This window comes from Macaca thibetana, chromosome 16 (assembly GCF_024542745.1).
Source record: "Macaca thibetana thibetana isolate TM-01 chromosome 16, ASM2454274v1, whole genome shotgun sequence".
NCBI lineage: Eukaryota > Metazoa > Chordata > Mammalia > Primates > Cercopithecidae > Macaca > Macaca thibetana.
In genome coordinates, this window is record NC_065593.1 from 62,918,796 (window position 1) to 62,934,543 (window position 15,748).

The 15,748-nt window shown below is 42.4% G+C and overlaps 4 protein-coding genes across 25 annotated transcripts in view; 3 read left to right on the top strand and 1 right to left on the bottom strand.

The window, feature by feature from the left end:
- Positions 1-15,748, top strand: part of MXRA7 (matrix remodeling associated 7) — a 1,130,960-nt gene that overhangs the window by 1,030,455 nt on the left and 84,757 nt on the right. The gene's annotated exons all lie outside the window — the stretch shown is intronic.
- Positions 1-15,748, top strand: part of JMJD6 (jumonji domain containing 6, arginine demethylase and lysine hydroxylase) — a 1,042,475-nt gene that overhangs the window by 980,730 nt on the left and 45,997 nt on the right. The gene's annotated exons all lie outside the window — the stretch shown is intronic.
- The window catches only part of CYGB (cytoglobin), a 326,406-nt gene that overhangs the window by 80,458 nt on the left and 230,200 nt on the right, over positions 1-15,748 (top strand). The window lies entirely within an intron of this gene.
- MFSD11 (major facilitator superfamily domain containing 11) overlaps positions 1-15,748 on the bottom strand; it is a 56,529-nt gene that overhangs the window by 19,515 nt on the left and 21,266 nt on the right. For 8 of the 10 annotated variants that reach the window (XM_050764352.1, XM_050764349.1, XM_050764345.1 and 5 more), the window contains 3 exons: positions 8,003-8,068; positions 5,863-5,988; positions 556-730 (listed from right to left, as the gene is read on the bottom strand). In XM_050764352.1, the coding sequence (XP_050620309.1) occupies positions 556-730; positions 5,863-5,988; positions 8,003-8,068 (367 nt within the window). The remainder of the gene's footprint in view (positions 1-555; positions 731-5,862; positions 5,989-8,002; positions 8,069-15,748) is intronic. The other 2 variants (XM_050764351.1, XM_050764354.1) reach the window with 2 other exon arrangements.

Consider the following 15,748-nt stretch of genomic DNA (forward strand, 5'->3'; position numbering starts at 1 on the left):
TTTCGGATTTTGGAGCATGTTGGATTTCAGATTTTCAGATGCAACATACTCAGTTTGTATAGTTTTGTGGGCTAGGCTCCCCTTGGATTTGTGGAGCTGGACACAAATGTCTGCATTTATAATGAACTTGAGAGTTGAGTGTACTAAACCAATATCCTCAAACGTTATATAAACTGCTCTGGAAGGACTGAATGGCCTCCCCAGTTGCCAGGTTTTCCCTCGCTCCTCTTTGATCTTCCTCCAGGCCCTAATATCTGGATATTTCACTGCTCAAGAAGCAGAGATAAAAAATTCAAATCAGATACTCATGTGCTCCTTCAAGGATCAAGAAAAACATTTAGTGGGGGAAGAGGTTAAAACCAACCATTACAAAAATAACTTAGGATTCTCTAAGGATTCCTATTTAAACTCAGTCTGACTCCATGAACACTTGACAGATGACCTTAGAGAGACACCAGGCTCTCTGAAGAGGATTAACTGCTCCACTTTCAATATCTAGCCATCCGTTACCTCCCACCCGTCCTCAAGTGACTAGAGAAATGACAGCCACTATACCTGGATTTGATGTAAGCACTGCTGTCAGTTCCTTTAACAGGAGCAATCGGGGCATCTCCAGGCATGTTGAGAAATATTAGATAAAAAGCTATAAAGTGCACCAGGATGCCCAACAGCACAACTGGATTTCTACCAAAACGATTGTTCTTGCTCAGCAGGCCGAAGAGGCTTCCACCTACAAGTCAAGACGGCAGAAACATCACTAACGTTGCTGAAACATTACACACCCAGGCCTAAGCTATCCACCAAGGAGCCAAGGAATAAACATTCTCACTTGTTAAATTTCTTCAAAAAATCCAACACCTCAGCACTTGCAGACAATGATAATGATGACCAAGCATCAACGATTAGAACAAAAAAGTAAGGTATCAAAATGACTTGCATTTCTATCCAGGAACATTCTTGTATTTCTTCTCTGTGAATTATTGTACCCCGCAAGCTATCCCCTTTGACCTGTAGCTTATAACAGAAATAAAATAAGGACACAACTTGTCATTACGACCATGTTTTTGTTGTAATCATAGCCAAACAAGCCAAGGTATCACACTGAAAGGCAGTCATTATGGATTCTGAGAATTATGTGTGAGCTCCGAAGAGGAGTCGGAGAGGCCTTGGAAGACTCAGCAGCCAGAACAGCTAAGGATGTCTCAAGAGCTGACAGGAGAGTCCTCAACAGTGAGAAGGGAAGAACTCTGTAACTGAAAGGAAGAAGACTATGGGGCATGACCTTTACAATTTTTAAGTGATTTCTACCCCAGAAATCTATACCAGCAAACCTATATATCAAAAGTGAAGGATGGCTGGGTGCAGGGTCTCATGCCTGTAATCCCAGCATTTTGGGAGGCCAAGGTAGGAGAACTGCTTGAGGCCAGGAGTTCCAAACCAGCCTCAGCAACACAGCAAGACTCTTTTATAAAAAAATAAAGAAAACATTGTATATATATTTTAAAAAGTGGGCCAGGTGTGGTGGCTCACACCTGTAATCCCAGCACTTTGGGAGGCCAAGGCGGGCAGATCACCTGAGGTCAGGAGTTCGAGACCAGCCTGGCCAACATGGTGAAACCCTGTCTCTACTAAAAATACAAAAATTAGCCAGGTGTGGTGGCACATGCCTGTAGTCCCAGCTACTTAAGAGGTGGAGGCAGGAGAATCACTTGAACCCGGGGGGCAGAGGTTGCAGTGAACCGAGATCACGCCATTGCACTCCAGCATGGATGCCACAGTGAGACTGTCTTAAAAAAATTTAAAAAAATTTTAAAAATGAAAAAAGTTGCTGGGCGCAGTGGCTCATGCCTGTAATCCCAGCACTTTGGGAGGCCAAGGTGGGCAGATCATGAGGTCAAGAGATCGAGACCAGCCTGACCAACATGGTGAAACCTTGCCTCTACTAAAAATATAAAAATTAGCTGGGCGTGGTGGCATGCGCCTGTAGTCCCAGCCACTCAGGAGGCTGAGGCAGGAGAATCGCTTGAACTCAGGAGGCAGAAGCTGCAGTGAGCCAAGATTGCGTCACTGCACTCCAGCCTGGCAACCGAGCGAGACTCCGTCTGGGGGAAAAAAAAAAATTAAAAAGTGAAGGTGAGCAGCAAAAACAAAACAAAACAAAAAAACCCTGCCTAGAAAATGGGCAAAAGATATGCACATACATGTCACCAAAGGAGATATAAAGAGGATAAATAAACACATTAAAAGATGTTCAACATCATTACCCATTAAAGAAAGTAAAACCACAATGAAACATGACTACACATCTATCACAATCGCTAACATCAAAAATAGTGATAACACCAAATGCTGGCAAGGATTCAGAAAAACGGAACCACTCATACATTGCTGGTACAGCCACTCTGGAAAATATTTGGCAGTTCCTCTCAAGAGTAGGCAACAGAGGGAGAAAGAACCCAGGCGGAGCCCAGCAGCCTCCATGGATTGAAGAGACGGGGATGTGAATCTAGGGATATCAGGGTAACTAGAGTTCACAGACAACGGTATCAGAAAGGAGAGCGACACAGAAAAACAATTCCAGAGAGCTGCAGACAGTCCCCCTGACTCTTCAGCTGAGGACTGATCAGCAAATAAAGGGAGCAAATTAGCAGAAGCCAGGGAAAGAACCAGCCAAGAGGATTAGTGGTACTAGGGCTCCGCCCTCGGCTGGGTATAGTGTCTGGCCCACCAGCCACTTAAAAGCTTATGATTCACAGGAACTGGGTGGAGCACGCAGAAGGGTCTTCCCTTAGAAGCAGGAAATAATTAGCCCTAGACTGAGTAATGCTGCAGTCTTGCCCAACAAATCTTAAAAGGTACGCTGTTTTCAATGAAATGAACTACATCTAAGAACAAAGCTCAAAAATACTGACAGGAGGGCCGGGCACGGTGGCTCATGCCTGTAATCCCAGCACTTTGGGAGGCCAAGGTGGGTGGATCAAGAGGTCAGGAGATCAAGACCAGCCTGGCCAACATGGTGAAACCCCATCTCTACCACAAATACAAAAATTAGCCAGGTGTGGTGGCGGGTGCCTGTAGTCCCAGCTACTTGGGAGGCTGAGGCAGGAGAATTGCTTGAACCCGGGAGGCGAAGGTTGCCGTGAGCCAAGACCGAGCCACTGTACTCTAGCCTGGGTGACAGAGCAAGACTCTGTCTTTAAAAAAAAAAAGAAAAAGTAAAGAAGAGAAAGTGTTAACAATAGGTGAATCCTGTTAAAGGATATTCAGATGTTCTTTGCACTATTCTTATTTTTGCAATTTCTTTTTTTGTTTTGGTTTTTTGACTTTTTTGAGACAAAGTCTTGCTCTGTCGCCCAGGCTGGAGTGCAGTGGTATGATCTGGGCTCACTGCAACCTCCCATTTCAGCCTCCCAAGTAGCTGGGACTACAGGAATACGCCACTACACCTGGCTAATTTTTGTACTTTTTTTGTAGAGATGGGGTTTTGCCATGTTGCCCAGGTTGGTCTCAAACTCCTGAGCTCAAGCAATCTGCCCACCTCAGCTTCCCAAAGCGCTAGGATTACAGGTGTGAGCACTGCACCTGGCCTATTTTTGCAATTTCTTATCAATTTGAAATTATTTTTTCAAAAAGGCAGGCAGCCTACAGAAAGTGAGTTTCTTCCCAGGTGGTCTACAGGCAGACACTAAACAAGCACTTACCAGACAGACTACCCTGCACCGACTCACCATGGCTAAGCTTCGTCTGCCATTTATATACCCTTAACTCCCAACATCAGTCTCCGGCCCACGAGTCCCTCCTGAGCATCAGCCTGCATTTCCCACTGGACACTTCTCTATTTGGGTGCCTCTCTGGTACTTAGAGGTGTTCAAAATCCCACTCAGCAGATCTCCCCAAACCCCATCTCCTACAGCATTTTCTCTGCCCAGGTTACTCTCATCAACCTGGTCATCATTCTAGACACCTCTCCTCACCCCGCCATGCAACCGGTGACTAAGTTCTGCTGAAACCATGTTCTCATTATTCATTCAACACATTTAACTCATCTATTGGATGCCCAATAATATAGACCTTGTCCTGCTCCAGGTGTTGGCAATAAGGCAGGGACCAAAAAACAAAAACAAACAAACCCTCCAAAGTCCACTTGACCCACGGTGCTTACCACTGCCTGACATGCAAAGTCTTCTGTTTTTATTGTCTGTGTTCTTCCTGAGTAGCATATAAGCTCTACGTGGGCAGGTGTTTTTGTCTGTTTTGTTGACTGACAGATTACAATAAATCTTTGTTGAAGTTCCTCATATCTAACACAATATTCAATATACTGCAAGTGCTGAACAAATCTTTGTTGAATAAGAGTAACTAGTGGAGCATAATAAAAATATTTATTTGGTCTTTGCTGCTAGTTCTTGGCACAGAAATCCTAAAAGGTCTGGAATTTCCTCAGTGATATGAGGGACATTAGTTATTCAGAAGGAGCCACTTTCAATCATACCGAAGTTTATGTTAAGGGGGCAACTCTTGGGGACAGAGGGGTTGGCCTGGGATAGAGCTTCAGGATGGGGCTGGTTCCCAGAAAGACCAAGCCCTAAGCGCTGGAACTTCTAGGCCCCTTTCACTCCCCCTTCAGGGAGGGAAGGCTGGAGATTACATCAATCACCAATGGCCAATGATTGTTTTTTGTTGTTGTTGTTAAGAGACAGGGTCTCCTTATGTTGTCCAGGCTGGTCTCGAACTCCTGGGCTCAAGCAATCCTCCTACCTCGGCCTCCCAAAGTGCATGAGCCACTGCACCAGGCCATGTGGCCAATGATTTAATCAATCATGCCTATGTAACAGGATCTGCATAAATCCCCCTAAAAAGGGTTAGAGGAGCTTCTGGAGTGGTGAACCCAAAATCCATGGAGACAGAGGCTCCTGCACTTAGGGACCCTTTCAGACCCCACCCTTTGCACCTCCTCATCAGGCTGCTCATCTGTATCCTTTATAATAAACTCTAATAGTCAGGAGAGCATTTTCCTGAGTTCTGTGAGTTGCTCTAGGAAATTATCAAACCTGAAGGGGGAAGAGGGCTGTGGGAACCTCCAAATTTGTACCCAAGTCAGAGAGATGTGCCTGAGAGGCCTATGGACCCATGACTGTCTGTCTGTCTGTCTGTAGGACTGAACCCTTAAACCTGTGGAATCTGACGCTAACTCTGGATAGTTAAGTGTTAGAACAGGACTGAGCTGTTGGACACCCAGTTGGTGTAAAGGAATCAGAGAATCAGAGTCAGGAATTCCAAGACATTCTAAATATTTTAAGAGGAAAAGTGGGGAGACACTGTGTGTTTTCTAACACAGGGTTTCCATCTGTGAATTATTTTGCAAATGTTTCATAATTTAGTCATATTAGAATAGCAGTAATAGGCCGGGAGCGGTGGCTCACGCCTGTAATCCCAGTACTTTGGGAGGCCGAGGAGGGCAGATCACGAGGTCAGGAGATTGAGACCATCCTGGCTAACACGGCGAAACCCCGTTTCTACTTAAAATACAAAAACAAAATTAGCCGGGCATGGTGGCAGGCACCTGTAGTCCCAGCTACTTGGGAGGCTGAGGCAGGAGAATGGCGTGAACCTGGGAGGCAGAGCTTGCAGTGAGCCGAGATCGCGCCACTGCAATCCAACTCTAGCCTAGGCGACAGAGTGAGACTCCGTCTCAAAAAAAGAAGAATAGCAATAATAGAAAAATAAAAACATACATGTTTGGGTAAAAATAAGTAGAAAAAAACAGAAATTCAAGGACAACGGTGAGGGGCACTTAAAATTTCTATTTTACCCATAATAAACCAATATTTTTAATGCTAATGCTTTTTTTTAAAAACCAACCTAAAATTTCTCCAATGCCGATGAAAATGCCAGAAAGTCCAATAAGGCTTTTCTCTTCTGCTCCAAATTTATTTATAGCACCAATACAGGTTCCATATACACCAGAGAAGAAAGTTAATTCCAGACCTTCAGTTAAAAAAAAAAAAAGATGTAATTTATACATTCACATTTTTGTTTATCTTCCCATCTAGTAGTATCTGACAAAAGAATACTTGAGTAGTAAAACACACAAAACAAAACTCATAGAGACTGAAATATTAATCCCCAAGCAGAGCATAATTTGATGTGATGTAACTGATGAAATGGAATTAGCTTCATGCTATGGACTAAATGTTTGTGTCCTCCGGAACTGTGAGAAATAAATGTCTGTTGTTTAAGCCACACGGTCTATGGAAATTTGTTATAGCAGCTAAAATTAAGATACCACAAGACGGCATCTGCCATATATTTCAGATAAAAGTATATAACTCAAATGAACAGATATCCTTATGTTAAAACCTATCACTCTCCATACAGGTGGAGATGGGCAGAGGTGATAATTAACGTAACTTTGTAATAGTGAAGACTAACGTGCTCATTAACCTTGTTAGTAGCTTTCCAAAGAAACACGAACATTCCTATTTTTTTCTGAGAGAGGGTCTCACTCTGTTGCCCAGGCTGGAGTGTAGTGGTGCTATCTCAGCTTACTGCAACCTCTGCCTCCCAGGTTCAAGCAATTCTCCCTGCCTCAGCCTCCCAAGTAGCTGGGATTACAGGCGTGCACCACCACACCAGGGTAATTTTTCCATTTTTAGGCATTTCACCGTGTTGGCCAGGCTGGTCTCGAACTCCTGACCCCATGTGATCTGCCCACCTCAGCCTCCCAAAGTGCTGGGATTACAGACATGAGCCACTGTGCCCGGCCCCTATTGGATTATATTCACACTGTAATGGAAAGCCAATACATACTATACAATGTGTCTTAAAAGCACCATAATGTTTTAATTAAACCCTTTTTTCTAGGAAAAGAAAATTCCTAAGATTAAAAAATTAGAGTAAATCAGTAGGGGACCTTGATTCCCTAATGCTACAAAACCTTAACTGTTAAAGATGTTTAATGTTTATTCTATTTCACCTAAAAATATGTTGCACATAAAAGGAAAAGAGCAAATTACAGCATTTTTTAAAAGAAAACAAATTTCCTTATCATTCTTGACTTAACGGGTACTCCACCTGTTATCATACCACATTATGACATGCTTCTATTTCATTAGGAATTATTTTTATTTATTTTTTTTATTTTTTGAGACAGAGGTCTTACTCCCATGGCCCAGGCTGGAGTATAGTGGTGCTATCTCAGATCATGCAACCTTGACTTCCTGAGCTCAGGTGATCCTCTGATCTCGGCCTCCTGAGTGGCCGGGGCTACAGGCATGCACCACCACACTTGGCTAATTTTTTGTATTTTTAGTAGATATGGGGTTTCGCCATGTTGCCCAGGCTGGTCTTGAACTCCTGGGCTCAAGCAATCCACCCACCTCAGCCTCCCAAAGTGCTGGGATTACAGGCATGAGCCACTACACCTGTCCAGAAATGATTTTAATCCATATAAAGTTACAGATTTCTTCATGGTTATTTTCTGTAGTGCTCTGTGTTGCCCTAAAACCACTGGTCCCAATGAGCCATGTGTCCTGGTTTTTCTGAACCTTGTGCGGAATCCTTCCACATTGAATTTGGGCCAACCCTGTGATTTGCTGTCACCAACAGAATCCACTAGAAGTGATGTTGGGCTAGACTGCTGCCTGAGCTTTAAGAAAGTCTGGTATTCTTTCCCATTGCCTTTTTTGGAGCCATCAGTCCATTAACTAAGGTGTCTGGCTATACTGCCGGGTCACAAGGTGATCTTATAGAGGGGGTCGTGTAGATGGAGAGCAGCTCTGAGACTACACAAAAAGAGAGATACTCAGCCTTTCATCTGACCACAGTGAAGGCGACATGTGAAGGAAACCAGCCACAAGAGACCCCAAGTGACACCATTAGAAGAACCATTCACTGAGCCCAGTCAATGCACAGAATTGTGAGAAATAATAACGTGGCTATTGTCTTCAACCCCTTATTATCATTATGAAGCAAGAGAAAACAAGAACAGTAATTCCATTACCTGTATAAGCAGTTGTGATACTAAGAAGGAGCATCTCCTTGGTGACACATAACTTAAAAGACTTTTCTGTAAAGAAACAAATTTAAGAGTACTTAATTAGATTTTAGTTAATAAAACAAACATTCTAAAACAGTCCTTCAACCAAAACACCCCTTGTCAATAATGCCAGTAAACGAACACTTTGGGATAGAAGTTTCAGATTAAAATGCTTAAGGCATGCACTAAATTTGCCCTATAAATAAAATGCTTATTTCAAGTGCTTAAATATATTCTACAGTTGCATTTCCTCAGCACATTTTCCAGCTCGTATAACAAAAACATGAAAAGGAGGAAAAAAAATAGAATCAAACAAAACAACAAAGTACTTCAAAAGGCATGATTAACTGTTAAGCTCTTGAGACAACCAACAATCAGCAAAGCACTGACTTCCCTAAAGAATTATCAGGCCGGGCGCGGTGGCTCAAGCCTGTAATCCCAGCACTTTGGGAGGCCGAGACGGGCGGATCACGAGGTCAGGAGATCGAGACCATCCTGGTGAACACGGTGAAACCCCGTCTCTACTAAAAAATACAAAAAACTAGCCGGGCGAGGTGGTGGGCGCCTGTAGTCCCAGCTACTCGGGAGGCTGAGGCAGGAGAATGGCGTAAACCCGGGAGGCGGAGCTTGCAGTGAGCCGAGATCGCGCCACTGCACTCCAGCCTGGGTGACAGAGCGAGACTCCGTCTCAAAAAAAAAAAATAATAATAAAGAATTATCACGGAGCAGCTTTAAGGTTGGACTCAAGATCAGAATCACAGGGCAGGTTTTTGGCCATACAGAAGCTGGGCACCACTTCCCAAGATTCTGACTCTGTAGCTCTGAGGGCTGAAACTTGCGTTGTGCATATTTGTTTCTAGTCACTTTAGTGTTTGTTTTTTACACTGTTTATTTAGTTGAAATCTGCAATGGATAATGCATTTCTAAAAACTCTGCATTTACCTGACTTTTTTGGAACCTATTCACATTTCATAATTTAAGGACCACTACTCTAGTACACAAAACTAACAGTGGATCCAGATTTTAATTGTGATTTATCTGCTGGCCACAAAACTTACCTAAATCACAAACACTGTCCTAAATCTCTGCATATGTAAGAAAGGATACTTTTTTCTCTAATTTCACTGAACTATACTAAGAATAAATATAAGAAGACATTTTTGACCAATCACTTTCAAGTATTTCCAGGAAAAAAATACACGACCAGTGCAAAGTTTAAAACAATACTTGTAACTTAAAAAACTGCACTAGCAAAGCATGTTCATTTTACTTTATTTATTTATTTAGTTTTTGTTTGTTTGTTTGTTTTGAGACAGTCTCACTTTGTCACCCAGGCTGGAGTACAGTGGCGCGATCTTGGCTCACTGCAGCCTCTTCCTCTAGGGTTAAAGCGATTCTCCTGCCTCAGCCTCCAGAGCAGCTGGGATTATAGGCGCATACCACCACGTCCAGCTAATTTTTTTGTACTTTTAGTAGAGACGGGGTTCTGCCATGTTGGCCAGGCTAGTCTCAAACTTCTGACCTCAGGTGATCCACCCACCTCGGCCTCCCAAAGTGCTAGGATCACAGGCGTGAGCCACCGCTCCTGGCCACATGTTCATTTAAGAATAATCAGAAGACTTAGTTAACACAAAGAAATTCTAAGAGATTATCTAGTATGATCCTATTATGACATATGCATGTCATTATATATTTGTACAAACCCATAAAACGTACCACACCAAGAGTGAATCCTAATGTAAACCATGGTCTTTAGGTGATAACAACATATCAGTATTGGCTCATTATAACAAATGTGCTCTGGTGGGGAACATTAATAACAGAGGGAAGTTACATATGTGTGGTATAGGGGCCACATAGGAACTCTATACTTTCTGCTCAGTCTTGCTATGAATTGTAAAACGATTTAAAACATAAAGTCTATTAAAAAAAACCATCAATCTATTTGCAGAAATAGATTGATCCTAAAATTCATGGCCAGACCTGGTGGCTCATGCCTATAATCCCAACAATTTGGGAGGCTGACTTGGGAGAATCGCTTAGCTTTGGCAACATGGTGAAACTCTGTCTCTACAAAAAACTACAAAAATTAGCCAGGCATGGTGGTTCACACCTATAGTTCTAGCTACTTAGGAGACTGAGACGGGAGGATCACTTGAGCCTGGGAGGTTGAGGCTGCAGTGAGCTCTGATCACGACACTGTACTGTACTCCACCCTGGGTGGCAGAGCAAGACTCTGTCTCAAAAAAAAAAAAAAAAAAAAAAAAGGAAATCCAAGGGACCCACAACAGCCAAAATAACAAAGTTGGAGGATTCACACTTTCTGATTTCAAAACATACAGTAATCAACACAGCATGGTACTGGCATAAGGATATATCTATCTATCTAGAGATAAACATTTATATTTATAGTCAATTGATTTTTGACAAGAGAGACCAAAAAACAGACTTTTCAGCAAACTGCGCAACTACAACAGGATACTGACGTGCAAAAGAATAAAGCTGGAGTCCTATCTCAAACCATATGTAAAAATTAACTGAAAATGAATCACAGACCCAAATGGAAGAGCTAAAACTAAAAAAACTCTTAGAAGAAAATATAGGAGTAAATTTTCAGGACCTGGGGTGAAGCAAAATCTTAGGACATCAAAAGCACACACAACAAGAGAAAAACTAAACAAACTGACTACATCAAAATTAAAAACTTTATCAAAGCCACAGTAAGATATCCCCTCACACCTGTTGGGATGGCTATTATCAAAAAGACAAAAGATAACAAGTGTTGGTGAGGATGTGGAGGAAAGAGAACCCTTGTCTGCTATTGGTGAGAATGTAAATTGGTACAGCGAATATGGAAAACAATATGGAAGGTCCTGAAAAAAACTAAAAACACGTTATGATTCAGCAATTCTACTTCTGGGCATATATCCAAAGGAAATGAAAGCAGTATCTCAAAGTGATAGCTGCACTCCCATGTTCATTACAGCACTATTATATGTGTGTGTGTGTGTGTTTATTAATTATGTAGCAAAGACATGGAAACAACTAAGTGTCCTTAAACAGACGAATAAAGAAAATGTGGTATATACAATGGTATATTATTCAGCCTTATAAAAGGAAATCCTGCCATTTAGGGCAACATGGATGAACCTGGAGAGCATTACACTAAGTGAAATAAACCAGACACAGAAAGACCAATACTGCATGATCTTACTTAGATGTGGAATATTAAAAAGTTGAACTCATAGAAGCAGAGAGTAGCATAGTGGTTGCTGGGGCTGGAGGGTGGGGGAAATAGGGAGATGTTGATTAAAGAGTACAAAGTTTCCTTTAGGCAGGACGAGTGAGTTCTGAGGATCTACTGTACAACTTGGTGTTGACAGTTAATAACACTCTATTGTACACTTGAAATTTGGTTGGAAAGTAATCTTAAATATTCTCATTACACATGCAAAAAAAAAAAAAAGATAACCATGTGAGGTGATGGATATGTTAACAAACTTGAGTGTGACCATCATGTCACAATGTATACATATATCCAAACATGTTATGTTCTGGCGCCTGGCCAGAACTTTTATCTAGAGTATATAAAGAACTCTTACAACTCATTAATAAAAACAGAATCCAACTTAAAAACGGGCAAAGGATCTAACTAGGGCCGGGCGCAGCGGCTCAAGCCTGTAATCCCAGCACTTTGGGAGGCCGAGGCAGGTGGATCACTTGAGATCAGGAATTGAAGACCAGCCAGGCCAACATGGTGAAACCCCGTCTCTACTAAAAATACAAAAGTTAGGCAGGAGGGGTAGCACGCACCTGTAATCCCAGCTACTTGGGAGGCTGAGGCAGGAGAATCACTTCAACCTGGGAGGTGGAGGTTGCAGTGAGTTGAGATTGTGCCACTGCACTCCAGCCTGGGTGGCAGAGCAATACTCCATCTCAAAAAAAAAAAAAAAAAAAAAAAAAAAAAAAAACCACCGGAAAATAACTGCAAGCAGGTGGAAACAGTGGCAAACTCATCCTCTGCTAGTAGAAATGTAAAGTTGTTTAACAATCTGGTAGTTCCCCCACAGGCTAAGCAGTGAAATACCACATGAAGCAGCAATTCCACCATTCCTAGGTGTGCATCAAAGAGATCTGAAAACACATCCACACAAAAACCTGTACACGAACTTTATGTATTACTCACTGTGGGAGTCCAGTCAGGATGGAGAGGAAAATTATAAGACGCAAACCTTCTTGGAAGGCCTGGGGCATTTGCATAAGCTCCAGTAATAAACTTAGCTGAAGGAGCCTTGTCCCCTTAGTTAAATAAATTAGAGTAGAAACAAAGGAATGTGGGGAGTTTAAAAAAAAAAAAAAAAAGGAATGTGGGGAGTTTATCTAACTAGCTTGTTTACTCATGTGGTCCTAAGACTAACCTTTGATTTACCAGGGGTGCTTAATTGTTTTCTACTGGGGCAGTCCAACTGTTTTTCTTTTTTCTTTTTTCTTTTTTTTTGGAGACAGTCTGGCTCAGTCGCCCAGGCTGCAGTGCTCACTGCAAGCTCCGCCTCCTTGGTTCACACCATTCTCCTGCCTCAGCCTCCCGAGTAGCTGGGACTTAGCTAGGACTACAGGTGCCCGTCACTAGGCCAGGCTAATTTTTTTGTATTTTTAGTAGAGACGGAGTTTCACCGTGTTAGCCAGGATGGTCTCCATCTCCAACTGTTTACAGCACTCTGTGTGGAGTCTCGTAAGCTGCCCGGATGCTCAAACTGGTAAAGCAGAATATCTGTGTGTCAGTGTACTTTATTCATCCGTTGTTGGGTCAGGGTCGGCAAGACAGACCCCTGAAACTCATAATACATAAAATACAGAAATGACTCAAATTTTATAATATATTGTGACATGAATGAGCCTTGAAACCATTATGTTAAAAGAAACCAGGCACAAAAGACCACATGTTGTACGATTCTATTTACATAAAATGTCCAGAATAGGCAAATCTATAGACAGAAAGTAGAGGAATGGTTGCAACAGTAGTGAAAGGGGAGAAAGTGGGAGTGCCTTAGGGCGGTTGGATTAGGAGGCTGGAATGAGAAGTGACTCTAACGTGCATAGGGAAAATGCTCTAAAATTGAGTAAAGTAATGGCTACGCAACTCTGAATATAATAACTCGTACTGAATTTGCAATGGATTATTTAAATTGATTAAATGGGTGAACCATATGGTACATGAATTATATCTCAATTTAAAAAAGCAGAATCCAACACCTTAATGAATCTCCTTCCAGACTTTTTCTATGCATTTTTTACAAAAACAAATTCTACTATATATACTCTATTTTATCATTTGTTTTCACATAATATACAGCGGAATTTTTTGAACATTCACAGAGATAATTTTTATGGCTAGGGTAATCTATTATACAGATGTACTAATGTCTAACAGTTGAATACTTAAATTATTTCCAGTATCTCACTACTATAAACATCTTAGTAGCTAGATCTTACCACAATATTTAATTATTTCCTGAGGATAATCTTATTAGTGAAATTGGTTATTCCACTGGGGCAAAGGTTATAAATATTTTTATCGCTTTTGATACCTAATGACAAATCACTTTTTTATAAAGTAATACAAGTATATATCAGCAATGTAGTCTTCCCTGAGATGGAGTCTTGCTCTTGTCACCCAGGCTGGAGTGCAATAGCATGATCTCAGCTCACTGCAACCTCTGCCTCCCAGGTTCAAGTGATTCTCCTGCCTCAGCCTCCTGAGTAGCTGGGATTACAGGTGTAAACCACCATGCCTGGCTAATTTTTGTATTTTTAATAGAGATGGGGTTTTGTCATGTTGGCCAGGCTGGTATCAAACTCCTGACCTCATGATCCGCCCACCTCAGCCTCTCAAAGTGCTGGGATTACAGGCGTGAGTCACTGTGCCCGGCCAACAATGTAGTCTTATGCATGTAATTACCTGTCCCCCCACCCATAATATTGAGAATTATGTTTTATCTTTTGAAATCCAATAGAAACGGTTTCTGGCCAGGCACAGTGGCTCACCACCATAATCCCAGCACTTTGGGACGCAAAGGCGAGCAGATCACCTGAGGTCAGGAGTTCAAGACTAGCCTGGCCAACATGACAAAACCCCATTTCTACTAAAAATACAAAAATTAGCCAGGTGTGGTGGCATTCACCTGTAATCTCAGCTACTCAGGAGCCTGAGGCAGGAGAATCCCTTGAACCCAAGAGGCGGAGGTTGCAGTAAGCCGAGATTGCACCACTGCATTCCAGCCTGGGTGACAAGAGCGAAACTCCCAAGACTCCATTTTAAAAAAAAAAAAGAGAAAGAAAACTGTTTCTAATTTGCACTTTACTTACACAGTTGACCCTTGAACAACATAGGTTTGAACATCAGGGATCCACTTCTGTGCAGACTTTCTTCTACCTCTGCCAACCCAGACAGCAAGACCAACCCCCTCCCTCCTCCTCCTTCTCAATGTGATGATGAAGATCCAGATGATCCACTTCCACTCAACAAAGAGTAAATATAGTTTCTCTTCCTTACAATTTTTTTCTTTTTTCTTTTTTTTTTGGAGACAGAGTTTTGCTCTTTTGCCCAGGCTGGAGGGAAGTGGCATGGCTCACTGCAACCTCTGCCCCGCCACCACCCCCACCCCAGGGTTCAAGCAATTCTCCTGCCTCAGCCTCCCAAGTAGCTGAGATTACAGGCACCCACCACCACGACCAGTTAATTTTTTTGTATTTTTATTAGAGATGGGGTTTCACCATCCTGGCCAGGTTGGTCTTGAACGCCTGACCTCATGATCCACCCGGGATTACAGGCATGAGCCACCACGCCTGGCCTGAGAACATTTTTTTGGCTGTTTTCAGACATTCATCCTAGCAGATGAACTTCAGCATTGCTTCCTCAAGATCAAAAAATAAATGTTTAAAAACTTTGCGAACATATTTCAGAAGCACACTAAACGTATAAATTCAGTTCGGAAATTAAGTGCTTTTAGATAGTATGTAGGAACCTTCTCTGTACAACATCCATCATAGCCCCAACCACAAGAATGTCATGATTAATTAATAAATGAAGCACTAGCCACACACAGGTCACATGAAGCCTTGCCATTCATTCTCCCTCTCTCCCTGTGCCTCTGGCTCCCTTGTCACCTCATGACCTCCTGTTGTGCCCCAATTGCCCAGAAACTGGCTCCTGAATCTACTTTCCCTGCAGCACCCTATGTGCCATACCTCATTTGGCTGCTGCCTTCCTTCTCCCTATTCAAACCCGACAGAACGATATCCTATGACAAATCAATCCTATCAAGTAACTGACCAGCTCCGTAATGCAAAGCGTGTGGCCCAAAATGTGTCAGTGCCTCCTTTTACAGACAAAATTGAGGCAAAGTCTGTCCAACTGTCTAGGTGAGATGTCCTGAATCTGGTGAACATTAAAGACAGCCAGAGGTGGAGCTATGATGGAGCAGCCTCACCATGGCTGGGGACACTATCCCATAAGCCAGGTCATCTACCTCCCTTTAATGACTCCGAGCTCACCAAGTAAGCCAATGTGGCTTTCTAGCCTGCTGACAACAAGAAGGAAATATCCATGAAAGGGCTCACTAAAAAATGTCAAGTGCCATCAAAAATGGTTAAATTGCCATTTCTATGAGTTTAGCTTGAGTCCTTTTCCCCTCCGGCCTCTGCGATCAA